This window comes from Corythoichthys intestinalis, chromosome 4 (genome assembly GCF_030265065.1).
Source record: "Corythoichthys intestinalis isolate RoL2023-P3 chromosome 4, ASM3026506v1, whole genome shotgun sequence".
NCBI lineage: Eukaryota > Metazoa > Chordata > Actinopteri > Syngnathiformes > Syngnathidae > Corythoichthys > Corythoichthys intestinalis.
In genome coordinates, this window is record NC_080398.1 from 39757212 (window position 1) to 39780890 (window position 23679).

The following is a 23679-nucleotide window of genomic DNA, read 5'->3' on the forward strand; positions in this document are numbered from 1 at the left end:
TAACGAATGACGCGGCCACCCTCCCAGTTCAAATGGATTGGACGTTTACTAGTGGTCATTTAAATCCATGGAGCTAGAACAGTCTCATTTATCTTTATTATCATTATTATTGTTAATATTATTATTAGAGATGTCCCGATCAATCAGCATCCCGATCGATCGGGTCCGATCATGTCATTTTCAAAGTATCGGAATCAGCAAAAAAATATCGGCCATGCTTTTTTTAATAGTAATATATATATATATATATATATATATATATATATATATATATATATATATATATATATATATATATATATATATATATATAGATAGATATAGATATAGATATAGATATATATAGATATATATATATAGGGCTGTCAAACGATTAAAATTTTTAATCGAGTTAATTACAGCTTAAAAATTAATTAATCGTAATTAATCACAATTAATCGCAATTCAAACCAACTATAAAATATGCCATATTTTTCTGTAAATTATATATATATTCTGTCAAATAAATTGTTGGAATGGAAAGATAAGACACAAGATGGATATATACATTCAACATACGGTACATAAGGACTGTAGTGGGCATTTCACTCTACTGTCATTTAAATCTGTCTATGCTGTTCTCACTCCGAAGCGTCTACTTTTTCCAAAGCTAGACAGCTAGTGAACGACGCCTTAATAATCAGACTTTATTTATTTATTTATTTATTGTTATTATTAATAAAATGGCCTCAAACCATTGTCCTCTTTAGACCGTCGTAAAACTACAAAAAAAAGTACACAAGCATTGCATTAGCAACAACGCTAGCTTAGCACGCTATACAGTTTCACTAAACATAAACAAAAAGCGTCTCATACAAAAAATATAACATTTCGCTTACTAACATAATATGTACATTCTTTACAACAACCATACTTACGGACAAATCTTGTCCAAGGATCATATAAGCACAACATTACAACCTAGGCGTCAGCCCGAGACGTCGTGCAGCCATATGGAACTGGCAAGAAAACAATAAACCCTGTCGCAAAGCGACCACAAGAGTTTGCTGTTGGACAGTACAAAAAGCCTTGCTGTAAAACTTACCAAAAGGCAGAATACTGTCTGAGCGGGACATGTGCGCTAATTGCGTCAAATATTTGAACGTGATTAATTTAAAAAATTCATTACCGCCCGTTAACGCGATAATTTTGACAGCCCTAATATATATATATATATATATATATATATATATATATATATATATATATATATATTTTTTTTTTAATTAAACAGTTTTCCAATTGTATTTAACGTTACAGACATAATATGTTACACTCATCCAGAGTCTTTAGTTTAGGCTTGAGGTAGGGTTATCAAATTTATCCCGATAACGGCGGTAATTAATTAAAAAAAAAATGTATCATGTTAAAATATTTAACGAAATTAATGCATGCACTGCACGACCCACTCACGCATTGTCGCGCTCAATCTGTAATGGCGCCGTTTTACCTTTATAGAGAGATAAAAGGCAGCGTAAAATGAGTAGAGTGAATTTTGGCAGCCTTTGGAGCCTTTTTTTAATTGGCTAAAGCCTTCCAATCTCTCTCCCTACGATTAGAAATATCATGGGAGGCAATGTTGGGAAGCAAGGTAGCAACTGATATTCTTCTTAACACCTTATGTTATTTCCCAACGCAGAGAAGATATATCAATTGGTAGTGCTACGCACAGTCATGGTTCCACTTCCCATCATGCATTTGGGCATGGCTACAGTATCATTTACTGAAAGCACAACAAATACACTAGATGGCAATATTTAGTCACAATATACAAAGTCACAAGTCTTTCTATCCGTGGATCCCTCTCACAGAAAGAATGTTAATAATGTAAATGCCATCTTGAGGATTTATTGTCATAATAAACAAATACAGTACTTATGTACTGTATATTGAATGTACAGTATATATTCGTCCGAGTTTTATTCATTTTTTTCTTAATGCATTGCCAAAATGTATATGATCGAGAAAAATTATCGGGAATGATTGGAATTGAATCGGGAGCAAAAAAAAAAGCAATCGGATCGGGAAATATCGGGATCGGCAGATACTCAACTAAAACGATTGGGATTGGATCGGGAGCAAAAAATGATCTGAACAACTCTAGTATATAGTGTATAATGATAATAAAGGGCTATTCTATTCTATAAGAAGTTGTGATAGTTTAAAGAATTTATTAATAATCTATTTACATATTATTTATAATTGATTCTGCACATTTTCCTCAAATATTAAATTTCTGATGTTAAATTGAGTGATTTATTAGCTGTTGAAAACTTGCTGTAAATTAAAAAAAAAAATTAAGTTGCTATTTTGGTTAAAAACTTATATGTTAAATATTGCTATTGATCCTTAAAATATAGGTGATTGTCTCTGAATTTGGTGATTTTTGTGCATCTAGTGTAAAATCTGAGACTAAAATCTGAGAAGTTGTGTTATACTTGTACAAAAATATAATTAATCGGGATTTTATAAGGGAACGACTTTGAATTTTTTTTATCCCGCTGCTAATGGAAACTCATATATGGCTAAGGTAGGTGCCTGTTTTGGTCGGTAGCAGCCGTAGTTTTGAAAATATTTGAATTTGGAGTTTTTGAAAATAGGCCCCCTATGAATCAGCCCCGTTTCCCGTGTCATGTCAATAGGTTATGAAGTCTATGCAAAAAAACGTTTTTCTCTTAGAATTTGGTGTGTGCTGCCTATAGTTGGGTGCGCCTTATAGTCCTAAAATTACAGTAGTTTACAAATACTCTGATAGTTGATTAATCATCGCAGCCCCAATGCAAGCAGACAAAAAGACATTTGTTGGTGCAATCAAGGAGCACGTGTAAACAGTTTGAAACGGGCTAAAGATGTACCTTTCCCGTAGGTATCCATGGACACAGCTAGTTGCCTAGTGACACGGTCAGAGTGAGCCTTGGTCTAATATTGTCAATACTTTAAGGCTAACTGGAGAATGGAGATTAGTCTAATTTTATGTATGGTTTTGCCGACGGCTTCGAATTTGTTTTTTTTTCATAGAACCTATTCAGAATTCATTGCCAACTTCACTGACCGTGGCTCGCCTCTCTCTATACGCCTTCACGTTGACCTCCCGCCACATTTCAGTGCCCGCCTCCCGCCTGTCCAGGTAGTAACCCCGCACAGGGTCGCCGCCGTCAAACCGAGGCCGCCTCCAACCCAAAACCATCTCCGAGCCTGTGCACATCAACAAAGCGATGGCCGAAGGAGCCGAGGGGACACCTAGGGTAGAGGAAATACAGAAGATGGAAAATCACAGCAGGGAAGCCGCGTTCTTAAAACCTACAACCGGCATTCAAATAAAGATATGTTCACGTTGAATTCATCTTCATGCAAAGGCTCACTAACAAAGGAGCGAATGGCATGAAAATGAGTCACATTGTTTGACACTGGGTCATTAGAAAGTCCCCGCAGCTTTTTAAAGTGATCCTCTAACTTAAATACATGTAGGCTCTAATAAACTACAATTGTTCTCTTGTACTAAAATATGTTGTTAGAAACACATAAAATGTTAAATCAATGGCAATATTTTATAATATTTACTACATATTTTGACCGTTAGTTGGCGCCAGGGTTTGCAGGCTCGCAGTGATGACGTAATTGGGATCTTTCCAAATGTGTAGCGTGTTCAACAATTGCTTATCGCTGCCTAAACTCGCGAAGTAAAATGCCACGATGTGATGCTTTTGGATGCAATTTCCAGTCAAATGGAAACAAGGGGAGTGAAGTGAGTGGTCAAGGTGTAATTATTATTTTTAGTGAATGAATGTGCATAACTGGAGGCTTCTTCCCCTTTTTGGTCCCTGTATGCACGTATCCTACCCACCACGAGTTACAACTGGCGCAAGAATATTTTTCCTGGATCCTCAGTCAAGTAAGGGATCCGTCTATTTTCTGGATCCGACGGTCCCACCGCGTCTGCAATATTGGTTTCGAAATCCAGATGTGTCCATTTTTTTGATTCGTCGGTCCCACAGCGGCTTTTCGGACCAGTCTATTTTGTGGAATCGACGACCTGATTGCTTCTCCAACATTGCCATGGGATCGGTCTAATTCCTGGATCATCGAGTGAAAAAAACGCGGATTTGGATTACTATTGCTATCTTTTTTGTTGACTATTCTTCGTGGGAGTTTTACCCAAATCATACTAAATAATTAAAGCACTATGGCACGCTACAGTGACGACAGTGACTCTGACGTGGACCTTACAACAATGTTGGAGTTCGTCAGGGAACGCGTGTTTGCATACTGCTGAGCTCCCGAGTGAAGAGTGGTCAAGGTGGAAATATATTTTTTTGAATAAATGTGCATTAGTGGAAGCTTCTCCCCTTTTTGGTACACGTATCCTAACTACCACGCGTTAAAATGTACAAGACATGGATTACACAAGGTGTGCTCTTTGGCCTGTACTGTATGTAAAGCACACAACAGCTCTGGATGCTAACAATCTACATAATTATATTGGGATAAGTTTGAAAACGCAATATGCTTACCTTGAATATCTGCTAATAAAACCCGAGTTCCCAACAGCGTACACTCTCGCTCCCAACCGGATTTCCCAACAGCACTCTCTCGCTCTGTTGCCATTGAGACTCACTAGCAGTAGCAGTGAATGCATCACCAGTTTTGCCCAACTTTTGTCTCATCAAGTATTTGCTGCACGCATTTTTCCTTGAAGCTCGTCTTGTGAACGACCGACAGTGCTGTCCAGCTCTTCACTTTTCAGATCTGGTTCAAATAGGAAGGGTTGAAACGACGACATGTTGGGAAAGCTAACGAGTGACACGCTGGAATTTCGGCAACGGGCCCGGTGAGGTCACGCACTGCGACGTAACAAGAATGGCGACCTATGACTTAAAATAATTTTACAAACTTTATTAAAACAAAAACATCAAGAGGGGTTTTGATTTAAAATTATTATAACTCATACAAACATTTATCTTTTAAGAATTACTTGTCTTAAAAATAGAGGATCCCTTTACAAGGTATATCATCATCTGCCAAAAATCCTGATGCATGCAGGTATCATTTTAACTTGTTGAGTCGTTATGCACCCAGTGGAAACGGCCCCTAGTGAGATACTCTGGTTGTAGTTGGCAGTGCTTTGTTGGATTCATCAGCCAACTGTCTCGTCAGTAAATTAGTTGGTTAGTCCATTAGGGCTGCCACAAACAATTACGGTATTCTGATGCAATTACTGTATGAAAGAATGTTTACAGTTTTTTTTCTCCATGTATTTTTTTAAAAATCAAAATGTTTAAAATATAAATCAAGAAATAAATTTCTCTTTTCTACCCAGGCGTGCTCCTTGAGCCCCGGCGCGGATCCCCCGGCTCCCTCCAGGTGGGGATCCTTTCCTGCCCTGGGCCTAGTGGTTGCGGCGGTTTTCAGGGGTCAGGGTGGTGGCCCATCCCCTTGTCCTTTCCACGAGGGCTGGTTAATAGGGGCACAGATGGTCCGGGGGACTGCCCTGGGTCTCGAGGGGATTATGGTGACCACTTTGCTGGAGCCCCCCGATTGGCTGGGGCAGTGCCAGGGCCTTGGGGCGGCGTCTGCGCAGCATTTCTCCACGGGGAAGCTATGACAAGAGGCTGGGAAGAACTTCCACGCGGCGGGCCCACTGCCCTCACTGCCGGGCTCTCTTATTTTAATGCATAGACTGCACTACCCTCCCCGAACAATCCCATCACAGTGCTGGGTAATGGCTGCAAGTCAGGGACTTGGCAGCCACAGTAATAGGGGGGTAGGTGGGTCCGAAACCTATCTGTACGGCGTGACTCCCGGGGCGGGGTTCCTCGATGCCTGGGCTGCCGGTTGCGGGGGTCAGGGGAGTTAAGGCCGAGTTATATTTCCGCGTCAGACCTGCGCCGTCAAGGAAGACCCGAGTTACGACCCTGCGCCGTAGCCTGATGCGCTCCTCTCGAATTTTCTAACCTTCGCGTCGCATAGACGCGTATGATGTGGCAGAAACGGACTGTGATTGGTCTGCTCAGACTGTTGTTTCCGGTTCAGCGCGAAATCACCGCCATTGTAGAATAGAATTAAACATTATTTTCTACACGCAAAAATGGACCAAGCCGACGGGAGTATCATCGAAGAGCAAGTCTCGTCAAGACATTATTGTGATTGCCAAATGGCAAGGTCGGCGATTGAAAAAAATAATAAAAATGGAAAAACCACCGAGACGTGTGTGTTCGGAATCGAGTGGCCACACGAAGCGGTGACCCAGTCGGCCAAAAACTTTTTATCACTTTATGCCGTATATTTGGTTGGTGCACTTCATCATTTATTGTGTACATATGTTTGCTGTGAGTTTGTGACTTATTTAAGTGTCACACTTCAAGTACATGAAGAATAAAGCACAGATTTGGTGTCAAAAGAGTTGTTTTGATCTTTAATTTTCAATAACAGACAGTTCACACACAATACATCATAGAGTGCCTCGGTGCTTTTTATGATAACGTTAAAGTGAAGGCTCCCAACGCAGTTTGGGAAGTTCCATAGATGCCAGAAATCTGCTATGGCTTCCCACTGGCTGGTTGTAGGACACGGCAAACAAATCGGGCTGGAGGGCTTTGCAGACCTTGAATGCAGTGCTCGACGCCAGTTTGAAGCTAGCCGCCACAGCTAGCTCTCTCCACCCGAGTCTAAAACTCTCTGTGCGGTATCAAAAGTCGGCCAGACCGCCTCGAAACAGTCTTCTGTGTCGCCTGCCCCTCAACATTTGTATGTTCAATATTTATTCAGTGTTGATGAGTAGAATATTTACTTTCAAGAGTTCCATCTTGCATTGTTTATTTTTTCTCTGTTAACTAGACTAGCGGAAGTCAACAAGCATGCCCCAAAACCGTACAAACATAACGCCACACCCCTCTAGTGGCTTGGCGGTGAATTACAGAGCAACGCGTTCCCTCACCGCCGAACTATCGAATGTTGAATGACGCCGTAGTCGCTGCGCCGTCACCGCAACGCGGGAGTATAACTCAGGCTTTAGGGCTCCGGTCCCACCTCGCCGTGGCTTCTCAGCACTCTCCTGCTTCCGCCTTTCTCTCTCTTTTCTACCCGGGTATCCTCCTTGGGCCCTGGCACGGGTCGCCAACTGAGTGTCGGTGGATCGGAGGGTGTCGCCCCCTCTGGGTGGGGATCCTCTCCTGCCAAGGGGGTGCCGTGGTGTGCTGTGTCAGTTGCGGTGGTGGCTGGTGGGTCAGGTGGGTGGAAGGTGGTGGGTCAGGTGTGGGGTGCGGTGGCGCCTCACCTCATCCCTTACCTAAAGGAAGCTTAATGGGGGCGTGGATGGTCCAAGGGACCACCCTGGTTGCCGGAGGGATGGCGGTGGCCTTTTTGCCAGAGCTGCAGGAAGACAGATGGGCCGCGCTGGCTCACTCCCCCGATTGGCTCGAGAGGTACCGTGGCCCTGGGGGACTATCACACGTCTGAGTAGGTTCACACATGACTGAGTGCAAGTAGGCACACTCAGGTAGAGAGATTGTCGGTGCCAGAATAGTGATTAGGTAGCATAAAATAGGATGTCAACACACCAACACTTAAGTTGTTTTACATAATACTAGGTTCACTACCTCACATCGCTGGAATTGAGTACACTCCACCCCGCCTAATCATGTCTCCTGTCACCCTCCAACCTCTTTCTCCTCGGTTATCAGGCCCTCCACGTTGTTCACGGGTAAATATAATTAGCTAAGGATAGCACCACTATGTTTAAAGCTAGCATAGGCGCTTGTTATTGTTGTTTGTTATTCTCCTCTTCTGTCTGCTTCCTTCCTTTCTGCCCCCCCTTAAGGGGTTGACGAACCACATCACACCTTCGCCATTTGATAACGGACGGACAGAACATTCTAAGCTGACGTCGTGCACCGAGTCAGCTCGCTCCCAGCTGACACTGAAAGAAGATAATCAGTGTCACCCAGACAACAATGACCACGACTTCTTTTGTCCAATTCAAGACTGATGATAACCCTTGTAAATGCCCGGACAGCCCATCCAATCAGACTCCCTGCGTCCCGGCACCTTCAAAAAGACTGAACTTTTCCGTCAGGAGTCATCACTTCTCTGGATGCCTGGGGGCATAGGACCCTAGGCTGCTAAGCCTATTTTTCTCCCTAGGTTTGCCTGACAGTTGTTCTTGTTATTGTTGACTGTCCTCGACTTGGATTAAATTGTCAACCTTTTGAAAAGTCGTTGTAAGAGCTTTTCTTCAGATTATCGAAGTTAGTGTTCTTGGAGTCAGTGGTTACAACAACATGAACGCGCAGCGTTTGGCTATGAGGTTAAATGAATAGATCAGTAATACACTTACGAATGGCAGCTTTAACCAGGATGGGTTCCGACTCCACCGAGTAGGCGCTGTTCCCTGCTCCACTCACCGACTTCACCCTGAACACGTATTCTTTACGAGTCTGGAGGCCGTGGACTGTAAACCTGAAGAGGACAAAAGCATGAATCTATTCAAAATATGCCTAAGTAAGGAGAAAATCCTTTTGTGTCCTCGGTCACCTGGGGTTGGTAACGGGTTTGTTGTTGATGACCTTCCACTCCTGTTTGCCCTTTTCGCTGCAGTAGAGGTAATATCCCAGAATGCCCTCCTTGTTTTTGGGCTCCTGCCACTTAAGCAACACAGAGGTGTCTGTGTCTCGGAAGACCATTATGTTGGAAGGTGGGGCAGGGACACCTCGATTAAAAACACAGATATCTACTAGCTGAATGGTTGGTAAGGAGATAATAACTTTATTGTTACATTGCAGAGCCATCAAATCTGGTATGGTTGTATGGTCGTATCGTCATCAATTCCAGAAAAGGCCGTAATGGTTGCAGGTTTTATTGCTAATGAAGCAGTGGTCTCCAAACTATTCCACATAGAGCCGCAATGGGCGCAGGATTTCATTCCAACAAAACAAGACGACACCTTTACACCAATCTGGTGCAATCAGTTGATTGCAGTCAGGTTCTGCTTGTTGTAGAAGAAACCTCATTGGTTAAACTGTCTGTACCCGATCGGTTGGAACAAAAACCAGTACCTACAGCGGCCCTTGAGGAGCGGTTTGGAGTCCCCTGCTCTAAAGGATCAAGAGGACTGTTTCTGGTGTCTAAGGATGTATTCACACCTGACCTGTTTGGTCCGGACCAAACCCAAAACGTTTGTGGTGTGCGCCTTTTGGGCTGGTGTAAAAGACAAACTAGCGAACTCTGGTAGGGACCAAACAGTCAGTGTGAGACCTCGCCGGACCTTGGTGGTCAACATGGGTAAACTTCAACCATGAGAGACAGAATGTGGAAAACCCCCCAGAAAATCACATTGTTTGATTTTTTAAAAAGAACTTATTTGCAAATCATGGTGGAAAATAAGTGTTTGGTCAATACCAAAAGTTGATCTTAATACTTTGTTATGTACCCTTTGTTGGCAATAACGGAGGCCAAACGTTTTCTGTAACTCTTCACAATCTTTTCACACACTGTTGCTGGTATTTTGGCCCATTTCTCCATGCAGATCTCCTCTAGAGCAGTGATGGTTTGGGGCTGTCGTTGGGCAACACGGACTTTCAACCCCCTCCACAGATTTTCTATGGGGTTGAGACCTGGAGACTGGCTAGGCCACTCCAGGACCTTGAAATGCTTCTTACGAAGCCACTCCTTTGTTGCCCTGGCTGTGTGTTTGAGATCATTGTCATGCTGAAAGACCCAGCCACGTCTCATCTTCAATGCCCTTGCTGATTGAAGGAGATTTTCGCTCAAAATCTCTTAATACATGGCCCCATTCATTCTTTCCTTTACACAGATCAGTCGTCCTGGTCCCTTTGCAGAAAAACAGCCCCAAAGCATGATGTTTCCACCCCCATGCTTCACAGTGGGTATGGTGCCATTCAGTATTTTTTCTCCTCCACACACGAGAACCTGTGTTTCTACCAAAAAGTTCTATTTTGGTTTCATCTGACCATAACACATTCTCCCAGTCATCTTCTGGATCATCCAAATGCTCTCTAGCGAACCGCAGATGGGCTTGGACGTGTACTTTCTTCAGCAGGGGGACACGTCTGGCAGTGCAGGATTTGAGTCCCTGGCGGAGCATTGTGTTACTGATAGTAGCGTTTGTTACTGTGGTCCCAGCTCTCTGTAGGTCATTCACTAGGTCCCCCTGCGTGGTCTGGGATTTTTAGCTCACCGTTGTTGATATCATTTTGAAGCCACGAGGTGAGATCTTGCATGGAGCCCCAGATCGAGGGAGATTATCAGTGGTCTTGTATGTCTTCTATTTTCTAATAATTGCTCCCACAGTTGATTTCTTTACACCAAGCGTTTTACCTATTGCAGATTCAGTATTCCCAGCCTGGTGCAGGTCTACAATTTTGTCTCTGGTGTCCTTCAACAGCTCTTTGGTCTTGGCCATAGTGGAGTTTGGAGTATGACTGACTGAGGTTGTGGACAGGTGTCTTTTATACCGATAATGAGTTAAAACAGGTGCCATTAATACAGGTAACGAGTGGCGCCTCGTTAGACCTCGTTAGAAGAAGTTCGACCTCTTTGACAGCCAGAGATCTTGCTTGTTTGTAGGTGACCAAATACTTTTTTTCCACTCTAATTTGGAAATAAATTCTTTAAAAATCAAACAATGTGATTTTCAGTTTTTTTTCCCCACATTCTGTCTCTCATGGTTGAGGTTTACCCATGTTGACAATTACAGGCCTCTCTAATCTTTTCAAGTAGGAGAACTAAACAATTGGTGGTTGACTAAATACTTATTTGCCCCACTGTAGGTGTGAAAGCGAATGCACCATGGTCCGGACAAGGGGTGTGACAAAATATGGAATTGGTGATAGTTCGTGATACTTTGCATCTCAAAAGGTTATGATATTGTTTTAAAAATCAGATTTTGGTTGCCAGTCTGAACAAGGCCTTACAATTGTAATCAGTTGATTGGAGTGCTTTAGCCTCATTGGCTAAATTGTCTGTGCTGGACCAGTTGGAACAAAAACCTGCACCCACAGCCTTGCTTTGTGGAATAGTTCGTAAACTTGTACTCACACGAATAGGTTCTTACTTTGCGGTTTTCCCAAGCAGATCAGGTCGCTCGGCTCTGACGGCTCACTGACCCCGTACTTGTTGACGGAGCGCACTCGGAAGCGGTATTGCATTCCCTTGACCAGGTCAAAAACAGGAAACCTAGGAGAGTTGACCACTGCATCCAGGCTAGCCATTTCCCAGCTGCTCTTCCCTTCCTGTGACTAAACACAGGCCAAAATGTGAGTTAGACGATTTCCAAAGAGTCTTCATTTTTGTTCAGCAGCTTCTTAAAGTGTCGGACGATTCAATAGGCGGGCGAGTGAGCTGCCAATGCATTATAACTCCATCCAAGAGTGCACTCATTGATGATTGAGTCGTTATCTACAGGGAAGTACTTCACACTTCGGCAGGAATAGAAAATGTCACCTGCAGGTAGGCTAGAAACTGAGATGAGATTAAAATGGCTACGTAGCAATTCAAGCACGTAAACGTAAAATAATTGGTAACAGTAATTTTTCCGATAAGGTATGTCTGTATTCGTTCTTGAAATATGCTGTAAGATTTTTTTCCCCCATTCAAAGTCTACAAACGTCAAACAACGAAAGATTAAATGTGTATTACAGCAACATTAAAGTGCATGTGACACGAAAAAGCATGTTTATTTCATAATACACGCAGTATTTTATGTTCCTGAATGATATGGACCGCTTGGATGTGTGTGGAAGCGATCACTATATTTATTTAGTTTTTTTGAATCCCGCGCCATGAAAATGAGTGACTTCTGGCTTCGGTCTTGCATTGAGGAGGAGGGCGCTGTGACGTGTACGGATGAAGGCGTCCTCTTCACTATATAGCCGTACTGCTGTGTATGAGAACTAAGGATTCAGCTGATTTTGCGGATTAATATGTTTATTTTTCGCATCACGCCAGCCAAAGAAAAATCTTACTGTATGTAGGACAGGCGTGTGCGCCTTTTTGGATTTTCAAAAGGTTCCCTTTCACCGTGGATATTGGCCAAAACAAGCCCTACTACAGTGTGACCATTGGACTTACGAGGAAGTGAGTAAACATCTTATTTTGTATTATGTCAAATACGAATACAGCAATTACAAAGTAAACACTACAAACCGTCTTAAAGTAAAGGACTACTTACGTTTGATCGCTGATAGGCATGTAAAAAGCTCTCCTCATGCACATTAGCTGCACGTTAGCTGCACAACAACTGCAGCCGCCCTCGTCCGGGGAACGAGCTGTACATTGCTCTCCGCCGGGTGGTTTGCCGATCCGCGAAGACAATCGACAACCCAGTCGTCATGTCAAATAATCCGGGCTAGTTATGTGTGATTTTCCGCTTCAAAGACTTTGAAACATCATTCTGTTCGTGTTAGCATGTCGGCTAACTGTCACGCGTCTTGGTTTGTTTACATTTTCCGAAGTCAGGGAAGGGAAATGACATATATCCGATTTAGGTGGCATAAAATATCGTTCGGTTGTGCGACAGTAAAGGTGAAGTCGACAGTTTTGACCATTATGGAGTAATTTGTCCATGTCGTCCTGAATAAGTGCATTTTTATTATTTCATATTCCATTTAGCCAAGACTGTTATTTGTCATGACCATGCCATTTATTTAGCAATTGGGGAAAATACTTGGATAAAAAGAATATCCTGTAAAAATATTGAAGAGACAGAAACAATGACATTTTGCATCTCTCTTCGTCTCGATTTCCTCGTTCTGAATAGTTCCCCCTTGACCGGCTGACTGGTCCTTCTCAAGCCATTTATTTAGCAATTGGGGAAAAATACTTGGATAAAAACAATATCCTGTAAAAATATTCGAGTAGAGAGACTGAAACAATGACATTTTGCAGCTCTCTTCGTCGCGTTTTCCTCGTTCTGAATAATTCCACCTCAGTGGGCTGAATAGTAAAACCGATGAGCCCAGTCTCCCGCTGACGTCATCCACCTGTTGGGAATGCTAGAGCCCTATAATGGTAGGCGTGGCTAACCGGCAGATTAAAAGACTAATTTCTCGTCATCTGCGCTTTGCTAAATTGTTGCATAGAGTCGAATCGTCTCAAAATATGATTCTAATTCACATAATAATGCTATTTAAGACTTTTTTTTCTCCTGTTGTATGCTCTTTAAGACTCATTGAAGGAATTACCAAATTAATTGACAATATTTTTGAGAACGGATTGATCGTTTAGAGACGTTATTCACCTAAAAATTGTACAATTGCTGATTGTCTTTGTTAAATACATGGCTGCCATTGACGACATTAGACTCCCAATCCATTTAGACTGGGACGGGCGAATAAACTTTGATTCATTCGAAACCACGTTCGAAACGTTGTATTGATTTAAATGTGATTTTTATGATCTTCATGCGATGTAAAGCACTTTGTGTTGAATTGCGCTATATAAATAAATTTGCCTTGCCTTGCCTTACCAGAGCATTCGCAGCCGTTTTTTCAGATTTCCCGGGCATTTAAAGGTCTCTTTCTGTTCATTTAAAATTTAACTGAGTTGAGTTTGAGACTCTGCCTATTAATTTGAGGGGAATCCCGGGTCATTTCCTGTTCTGTAACCCAAAATCAACAGGAAGTGAATCATACATGCCCCAAAATCAACAGGAAGTGACACAAAAAAATCATCAAATGACCTGAAATGCCCCAGAATTGATGTCCAATCCGTTTGAAGTGGGAGGAATGGCACTCTCCCAGTTCAAATGAATTGGACGTCTACTAGTAATAAATTGATGATAAATGATACTGTAAATGATTTCCTGACACATGTATCGACAACAAGGGCGTAGGTTTGGTCTCAACATTGGTAGGGACGATATAAAGTGCCCTCCATAATTATTGCCACCCCTGAAAAAGACGTGTTTTTTAGCTTGTAATATATATATATATTATTCGAATAATATGGGACCTTAATGGAAAAAAAGAGAAAAATCCAACCTTCAATACAAGTGCATTCATTCAGTGGGGAAAAAAATCCCACATAAAGAAAAAAATATTTGACATCAAATAATGTGTGTCACAATTATTAGCACCCCTGGTGTTAACACTTTGTACAACCCCCTTTTGCCAACAAAACAAGGTCTGGGGACTGAGATGGCCATGGGAGGAGCTTGATTTTGTGTCTGGTGAACCATTTCTGTGTAGATTTGGCCACATGTTTAGGGTCATTGTCTTGCTGAAAGACCCAGTGACGACCCATCTTCAGCTTTCGGGCAGAGGGCAACAGATTTTGATTTAAAATGTCCTGGTATTTCAAAGCATTCATGATGCCATGCACCCTAACAAGGTTCCCAGGGCCTTTGGAAGCAAAACAGCCCCACAGCATCACTGACCCACCCCCATACTTCGCAGTGGGTATGAGGTGCTTTTCAGCATGTGCATCTTTCGTCCCAGTTGGGACCGTGAGCTTTGGTCAGATGAGACCAAGATTGAGGTTTTTGGCAACAAACACTCTAAGTGGGTCTTGCGTGCCACGAAAGATGCGCATTCAAATTAAACCGTCACATTTTATTCGTTGCCAAATGCATATTGTTACAAGAAATGTTTTGACACATGTGTCTAAATCCACCTTCCTACTCACAGTCAAAAAAGTTCAAGGGGTGTTGCTGGATTTCTTCCCTAATTCCCTTTAAGGGCAAGACACCCACCTGTTGCTAGGGCCAACCCAAATAAAAAGAAAGGTCACAGGAGGGGTAGGTTTAGAACGATTTTTGCATTGTATAGTTCCCTCCCATTCTCCTCGCAAGTTTCTCAAAAGTGAGTGCCTTCTCTCCTTGTTTTGGATAAGTTTATAAATGTCATCCTAAGAATATGTATTTGAACTTGACATTTAATTGGTCCTTCGAGCCGGATTCCAACCATCGACCTAAGGCTGGGTGCGTGTGCGTCTGTGTGGGGCTGGTGGTGGTGGGAGGGGGGAGTCAAGTCATCAGCCAACTAAACGTGCATTTGAAGGGGAAAAAAAACGACATTATTATTATTATTATATACAGTACACTCACTGGCCACTTTATTAGGTACACCATGCTAGTAACGGGTTGGACCCCCTTTTGCCTTCAGAACTGCCTCAATTCTTCGTGGCATTGATTCAACAAGGTGCTGGAAGCATTCCTCAGAGAGTTTGGTCCATATTGACATGATGGCATCACACAGTTGGTGCAGATTTGTTGGCTGCACATCCATGATGCGAATCTCCCGTTCCACCACATCCCAAAGATGCTCTATTGGATTGAGATCTGGTGACTGTGGAGGCCATTTGAGTACAGTGAACTCATTGTCATGTTCAAGAAACCAGTCTGAGATGATTCCAGCTTTATGACATGGCGCATTATCCTGCTGAAAGTAGCCATCAGAAGTTGGGTACATTGTGGCCATAAAGGGATGGACGTTCTAACGATGCTCAATTGGTAACAAGGGGCCCAAAGAGTGCCAAGAAAATATTCCCCACACCATTACACCACCACCACCAGCCTGAACCGTTGATACAAGGCAGGATTGATCCATGCTTTCATGTTGTTGACGCCAAATTCTGACCCTACCATCCGAATGTCGCAGCAGAAATCGAGACTCATCAGACCAGGCAACGTTTTTCCAATCTTCTATTGTCCAATTTCGAAGAGCTTGTGCAAATTGTCAGTTTCCTGTTCTTAGCTGAAAGGAGTGGCACCCGGCGTGGTCTTCTGCTGCTGTAGCCCATCTGCCTCAAAGTTCGACATGCTGTGTGTTCAGAGATGCTCTTCTACCTACCTTGGTTGTAATGGGTGGTTACTTGAGTCACTGTTGCCTTTCTATCAGCTCGAACCAGTCTGTCCATTCTCCTCTGACCTCTGGCATCAACAAGGCATTTCCGCCCACAGAACTGCCGCTCACTGGATATTTTTTCTTTTTCGGACCATTCTCTGTAAACCCTAGAGATGATTGTGCGTGAAAATCCCAGTAGATCAGCAGTTTCTGAAATACTCAGACCAGCCCTTCTGGCACCAACAACCATGCCACGTTCAAAGTCACTCAAATCACCTTTCTTCCCCATACTGATGCTCGGTTTGAATTGCAGGAGATTGTCTTAAACCATGTCTACATGCCTAAATGCACTGAGTTGTGATTGGCTGATTAGAAATTAAGTGTTAACGAGCAGTTGGACAGATGTACCTAATAAAGTGGCCGGTGAGTGTAATTACATAATCATTATTATCAGGGGTGCACATATTTTTTTTGCCCAGGTTCTCAGAGGAGGACCTGGAGATGTGACTTGGTCCTCATTGAGCTTGAGAGCAGACCCGCCTGATGCGATAAAATTATGACAAGTTTTACTTAGAGCCAATTAACTTTAATTAATTACATTAACAATTAATGCTTAATTAACATCAACTGGCACAACAAAATTGCCATTACTTTAAAGTGAAATGTAAAGAAATAAACATAAAAGCACCAATCCAAAATAAAGGGCATTTTGCGGCTCTCACATTAACTCCAAGCCTTTGCAAAAGTGTGATGTCCTCCTCATAAGACCTCATTGAACGTGCATGTTTAGCTTTGTCAAATGCGAAAAAAAACACGTTTGTCAGTGCATGGTGCTGTTTTCATTACCTTTATTCTGCCACTTGTCCATAGGGCGAGTGGGGTCCTGTTTGACATCGATAGTTTGCTTAATTGCCACATGCTCTGTTTTTTTTTTCGTGCTTTTCAAAGTTTGGATGGCTGAAATTCTTTGACCCTACATAAAATGCACTGCTCTTATCAGCGACATTGGGATTCTCACAGCACATTTTGTACCGCATTTCCGTGCGAGCATCATTTACTTCTAGACATGGTACCTCCTGCAGCCACTTTTCAGCAAAAGTCCTTTTTTCCCGGTAGCTCCGGTGACGTCTCTGTCGTCTGTCTGTCTTTTGACGGGTGTGGGGGAACACGAAATAATTACTCAGTAGTAGAGCTGGGAATCTTTGGGCACCTAACGATTCGATTACGATTCAGAGGCTCCGATTCGATTATAAAACGATTATTGATGCACCCCCTCCTTTTTTTTTTTTTTTTTTTTTTTAAAGTTTTGTACATTAGTTCCAAAATTGTTCAAAAATACTCTCAGGCTAAACCAAACTACTATTTCAGTATCAAGTTAACATATAGCAGTAAACAAATATACAAAAATAACATTAAATAAAAAAACTCCAGTCCCCATTCTGTATCAGCAGCTTTAAACTACATTCAATTAATTTAATGTTGTGAATCAACCGTTAAAGTTGTTAAAATTGCTCCCGTTATTCCATAATTTCCCTTTTGTCTACTTTTGACATGTGAAAGTTTTAAAACTATTTTAAAGATAGATTCAAGTCAATATTTTACCGATTTAGGAGTATTTTAGATAAAAAGTTAATTAGGTTTGCTTGGAAGGTTCGCTACAACAGCATTGCAGGGAAGTTTACTGCTTTAAGATGGCGGCCGTTTACTAACGCCCGCATCTAGCTTTTTGCAGATGTGCTGCTACCGCTACCGAGTCTATATTGCATCTAGTCCTATATAAATGATATCTACCGTAACATTATGTAGCTGTACTTGTAGCAGCTTTTCGGCAGCAGTCAGGTATGTTGTTGTGTTTTTTTTATCTCGTGGCATGAGTTGAGCTAGAGCCGTGAGTTGAGCGTTGGCATTACCCGAGGGGCCGGTTAATGAGAAGCATGATGTTTAGCTACTCCCGCTCCGTTCTGTCCCGAGGACCGCGCGGCGCGCTGAGTGTGTTGTACTTGCGCTTTACTTGGCATATTTCAACAATCGGAATTTGGATGTTTGTGAATCGTTCTCGAATCTTCCACGGCCGAATCGCGAATAATCTAAGAATCGGAAATTTTGCACACCTCTACTCAGTAGGGCCTGCCTCTTCGACATTTTGAGAAGATATTTTCTCGTGTCCGCCGCAAATACAGTGGTCAGACATCGGTACGCAAAAGCGTATGGAAGCCGTTGAGGGCCAGCGCGTTTGTCTACGTCCAGTACGCAGGCGTGCATGCGGACCACTTATGTGCACCCCTGATTATTATCATGTAACTGAACTCATTATATAACGCAAATAAGGTTGTTTAAAAGTTGGTGTAGACAATTTCAGCATACTGAAAAGTAGAGTCAATAGCAGCCCATGAGTCAAGCAATTTCTCACACCACCCTACCACCCTTTGCCAGAGGTAGAACCAAAGCCCGAAAAGACTGTCAAAGGCACCGGCGATTATACAGAGCTTGCTCAAGGGCGAGAAATATATTTAAATGCGGCCTTCATTAAATAAGTGGACTGCAAGTAGCAAACTTTTGTATTGCACCTACGCCTTTGACAGTTCTGACAGTTTTATTACCCCGGTAACGAATATCAGTCCAATAAAAATTATATATCCTGCGGCATGTTCCTGATGGAGCTGGAAAATGTTGGGGCGTCTCAGCTTGATATTGCGGAGCCTGGGGGGCCTTTATTGCTGAGAAGAATAGGCGGGCGCCCACAAGGTGGGGGGATTCGTCTTATTTGAACATCAGTTTGAACTTTCGACGATTCTCTGGGAAAGACAATAAAGAATCGGTGTGATTCCTTGCAGAGAGGATGTGATGGAATCGCTGACCTTAAACTGCACCCAACCTTGAAATCACAGATGTGCATGCCTGTCTTTGTATGTGTGTGTTCTCTTGCACCTGTCTTGTTAGATTAGAGCTGTAGTAGGGAGCCTGTGCTTTTAATTTTCCACATGTTCCCAAAATCAACAAACGTACCATGTTGAAACAACATTGATCTTCTTGTTCGGTGCCAGGATTAGGAACGTGTGCGTATACCATAAACATGTTACTGTCCCACCGAATTATTTTTAAACAAGAATCAGACCCATACCTAAGGGCGCAGCAGCATCCTAAGGGCGTCAAGAAAAATATTCAAATAATATTTGATGATAGCAGTATTCAAAAAAATTAAACAAAACAATAAAACAAAAGAACAACAAAACCGTTCATAATAAGTCTTTAAATAATAACAAAATCATTTTTCTAGCGTGCCTTCTGCCCGTTTCACGTTTTCCTGTGATGCGATAATTTCACCACAGACCCTAGTCTCCCTCACCACTCAGCAGACGAGTGAGCTACCTGAAGATGCTGTTTTGAGCCTCTGCAATTGAGCGACATTACGGTAAAAAGTCAACTTCATGAAAAGGCAAAACCCTCTGGGTCAGAAGAAAAAGAAAGAAGAGACCATAAACGTGAAGAAAAACAGAGGTTTGTTGTGACGATTTTTTTCAACAGCATAAGCACGTACACGTAGCGGTTATTTACATTAGAGTTTATATGACTTAGTGCTAAAGCAAAATTATACTGTATCATTAGCCAGGCTGTTGTTTTAGAAATATTTTCAGTATTCAGCCAGCTGTTGATTTGTTACAGTTAAATTTACTCCCCTCCAATTTTTTAGAAATTTGGACAAAGTCTATGCGGGACTAAAATTGTCTTGCTTACATTCATGTGATGTGAACCACTTTTACCTTGTGTTAAATTGTGCTTTTCAAGTAAATTTGCCTTGCCTAAAAGTGCCAAGGGTAATTAAATAAATGCACCATTAAATATGCAATTATAATTTCAAAATTCTGTAGTATGGGGGACTAAAAGTGCCATGGATTTAAATTAGGGCTGTCAAACGATTAAATTTTTTAATCGAGTTAATTACAGCTTAAAAATTAATTAATCGTAATTAATCGCAATTCAAACCATCAATAAAATATGACATATTTTTCCGTAAATTATTGTTGGAATGGAAAGATAAGAAACAAGATGGATATATACATTCAACATACGGTACATAAGGACTGTATTTGTTTATTATAACAATAAATCAACAAGATGGCATTAACATTATTAACATTCTGTTAAAGCGATCCATGTATAGAAAGATTTGTCGTTCTTAAAAGAAAAATGTTAGTACAAGTTATAGAAATTTTATATTAAAACCTCTCTTAATGTTTTCATTTTAATAAAATTTGTAAAATTTTCAATCAAAAAATAAACTAGTAGCCCGCCATTGTTGATATCAATAATTACTTACACAATGCTCATGGGTGCTGAAGCCTATAAAATCAGTCACACCCAAGCGCCAGCAGAGGGCGGTAAAACTCCATAAAACACAACAAGTGAGTGTTTTACTGTCCTGTCATTTAAATGTGTCTGAGCGGGGCATCTGCGTTAATTGCGTCAAATATTTTAACATGATTAATTAAAAGAAATTGATTAATGCCCGTAACGTGATAATTTTGACAGCCCTAATTTAAATGCAAACATTTGTTTTTAAATGTGTCATTAATTCATTAAAAATGGTGATCACCTTCATGGAAAAAAAAATTCAATTTATTTATTTATTTATTTTGTTGCTATCATATATTACTTAAAATTTAATTATGTCATGCTGGTTTCACAATCAGCAGCTACAGTGGGGCAAATAAGTATTTAGTCAACCACTAATTGTGCAAGTTCTCCCTCCTGAAAATAATAGAGAGGCCTGTAATTGTCAACATGGGTAAACCTCAACCATGAGAGACAGAATGTGAAAAACCCCCAGAAAATCACATTGTTTGATTTTCAAAGAATTTATTTGCAAATCATGGTGGAAAATAAGTATTTGGTGTATACTAAAATTTCATCTCAATACTTTGTTATGTACCCTTTGATGGCAATATCGGAGGCCAAACGTTTTCTGTAACTCTTTACAAGCTTTTCACACACTGTTGCTGGTATTTTGGCCCATTCCTCCATGCAGATGTCCTCTAGAGCAGTGATGTTTTGGGCTGTTGTTGGGCGACACGGACTTTCAACTCCCTCCTCACCCCGTGGCGTCAAAATGATAACAAGAACGGGGAGCAAAAATCCCAGAACCACACGGGGGGACCTAGAGAGCTGGGACCACACTAACAAAGGCTTCTATTAGTAACATAATGCGCCGCCAGGGACTCAAATCCTGCACTGCCAGACGTGTCCCCCTGCTGAAGAAAGTACACGTCCAGGCCCGTCTGCGGTTCGCTAGAGAGCATTTGGATGATCCAGAAGAGGACTGGGAGAATGTGTTATGGTCAGATGAAACCAAAATATAACTTTTTGGTAGAAACACAGGTTCTCTTGTTTAGAGGAAAAAGAATACTGAATTGCACCATACCCACTGTGAAGCATGGGGGTGAGAACATCATGCTTTGGGGCTTTTTTTCTGCAAAGGGACCAGCACGACTGATCTGTGTAAAGGAAAGAATGAATGGGGCCATGTATCGAGAGATTTTGAGTGAAAATTATCTTCCATCAGCAAGGGCATTGAAGATGGGACGTGGCTGGGTCTTTCAGCATGACAATGATCCCAAACACACAGCCAGGCAACAATGGAGTGGCTTAGTAAGAAGCATTTCAAGGTCCTGGAGTGGCCTAGCTAGTCTCCAGGTCTCAACCCCATAGAAAATCTGAGGAGGGAGTTGAAAGTCCGTGTTGCCCAACGACAGCCCCAAAACATCACTGCTCTAGAGGAGATCTGCATGGAGGAATGGGCCAAAATACAAGCAACAGAGTGTGAAAAGCTTGTGAAGAGTTAAAGGAAACGTTTGGCCTCCGTTATTGCCAACAAAGGGTACATAACAAAGTATCGAGATGAACTTTTGGTATAGACCAAATACTTATTTTCCACCATGATATGCAAATAAATTATTTAAAAATCAAACAACGTGATTTTCTGTTTTTTTTTCCACATTCTGTCTCTCATGGTTGAGGTCTAACCATGTTGACAATTACTGGCCTCTACAATATTTTCAAGTGGGAGAACTTGCACAATTAGTGGTTGACTAAATACTTATTTGCCCCACTGTATTTGACTAATATAATGTAACATTCCACTTTCTTCTCTTTGTAGATGCTCTTCTGAAATATTTTCCTTCCACCTCTATACATCTTGGGCCATTTTTTACAGCGAACTCATCCACATCAGCACCAAGTCCAAGCCTACCAAGTCCAGGAAAGAAGTGCACCTTCCAAAACAACGGTCATATAAAAGCTCAATAGATACTTTTGTATCAGTGAAGACAAGGTGAGTAAGGTTATAGGTCAAGGTGAAAAAAAAGTTGCATTAAAAGTGTTCTGTGTGTCTTTATATAGGTTTGTGTTGGTGGGTGTTAATTATATTGCAATAACAATTGCAATTTATTGAATGCATTTGTTTATGAAGTGTTTTTTTATTGGTGCTTTTGAGTAGTTATTAGAGCATTTTTCTTTTAATTCCTGCACTTGTTTGTTGTCTTTTTTTATGTAATAAATTACAAAGCGATAACGTGCTTTTTCAGTGTGAGTGTTTAAATATATGTGGTGAAAATAGGGGGGGGGGCGCCAACAAATATGTTCATACCTGTTAAGTTGTAGAAATTGCAAATAGGGAGATTTCTGTTTGCCAACCCCGATGACGCGCGCGCGCGACAATCGCTAAGACAAAATGCAACCATTTTTTTTTCAAGTTCATTTTGGTCACAACACTTGTGTAAAAATTAACTACACTGTCAAATAACCTCTTTTTGGTGGCATCAGAGATAGTCTTCAACTAACTCCATGTATTGTCTGGCATCATGTGATACTGCTATGTTGCCTGTGTCATGCCAGTTCTCCTTGTTCCTGTAATCAACATCTAGGATATCCTCAGCTTTCCTGATCACATCCATTTGCACAAATTTGGACATCAGCTTCCTCAGCAGCCTCTTCATCTCATCAACCATCACTCCAATTAGGGTTTCGTCAGACTAAATCAGCAAGATTAAAAACATTAATTACATCATTTAGAAAATTAATCATATTTGTTTTTAAAAGTATCTTTGTCATGGCAGTTTTTTAATTGAATTGTAACCTAGAATTGAAACTTTATATTTTTTGTTTCAGCACAGTAATAATATAATGTAATAAAGTGTATAGTATACACTTTAGCTTTAGCATAATAGCGAATCTAAATGATTAAACTTCAAGTAAGTCACGATATGCTTTCTCACTTAAATTCATATATTGTGGGGGTAGGACCGCAGTGGTTTAATATTCCATGATGTTTGATCCACGAAAACACAGAGTAAAGCAGCGACTTCTTCCTCATCGTTCTCCCATCATTAGCTCTAATGCTATTAGCATTAGGCTAGTTAGCTATCGCTGGCAGGTAAGACTTACGGCAATTACGTTGACGAACGTCGTTTTTCCCGAATACTGGAGGCCGACCAGGGTCAGCTCCATCTCTTCCTTCCAAAATAAAGACTTGAACCAGTCTAAAAGCCGATTTATTAGTGCCAGCATCTTGGGAAGTCGGTGGTGCTTCGCCTCTTCCCTCCCTGTCAGATGATTGGTTGGGCTTTTCCAGCTCTGAAGGGGAGTGAGGGCAGGGAAGTCGGAGACGGCCAGGCTATTCGTTGTTGGTCACTTTCCGAATCGGGCCGAATGGTATCGTTACAAAACGGTGACAAACAAAAACGTAAAAAAAAAAAAAAAAATTGACATTTTTGGAAAATCGGGAGATTTGTCTTTCTAATCGTGAGGCGTGAGCATTGGGGTCAAAATCGGGAGTCTCCCGACCAAA

General features: G+C 41.5%; 1 protein-coding gene across 1 annotated transcript in view; it reads right to left on the reverse strand.

The window, feature by feature from the left end:
• Nucleotides 1-23679, reverse strand: part of LOC130914549 (myomesin-3-like) — a 193708-nt gene that overhangs the window by 44287 nt on the left and 125742 nt on the right. The window contains exons 15-18 of the mRNA XM_057833824.1: nt 11108-11291; nt 8569-8743; nt 8372-8493; nt 3092-3279 (exon numbers count right to left, since the gene is read on the reverse strand). Coding sequence (XP_057689807.1) covers nt 3092-3279; nt 8372-8493; nt 8569-8743; nt 11108-11291 — 669 coding nt within the window. The remainder of the gene's footprint in view (nt 1-3091; nt 3280-8371; nt 8494-8568; nt 8744-11107; nt 11292-23679) is intronic.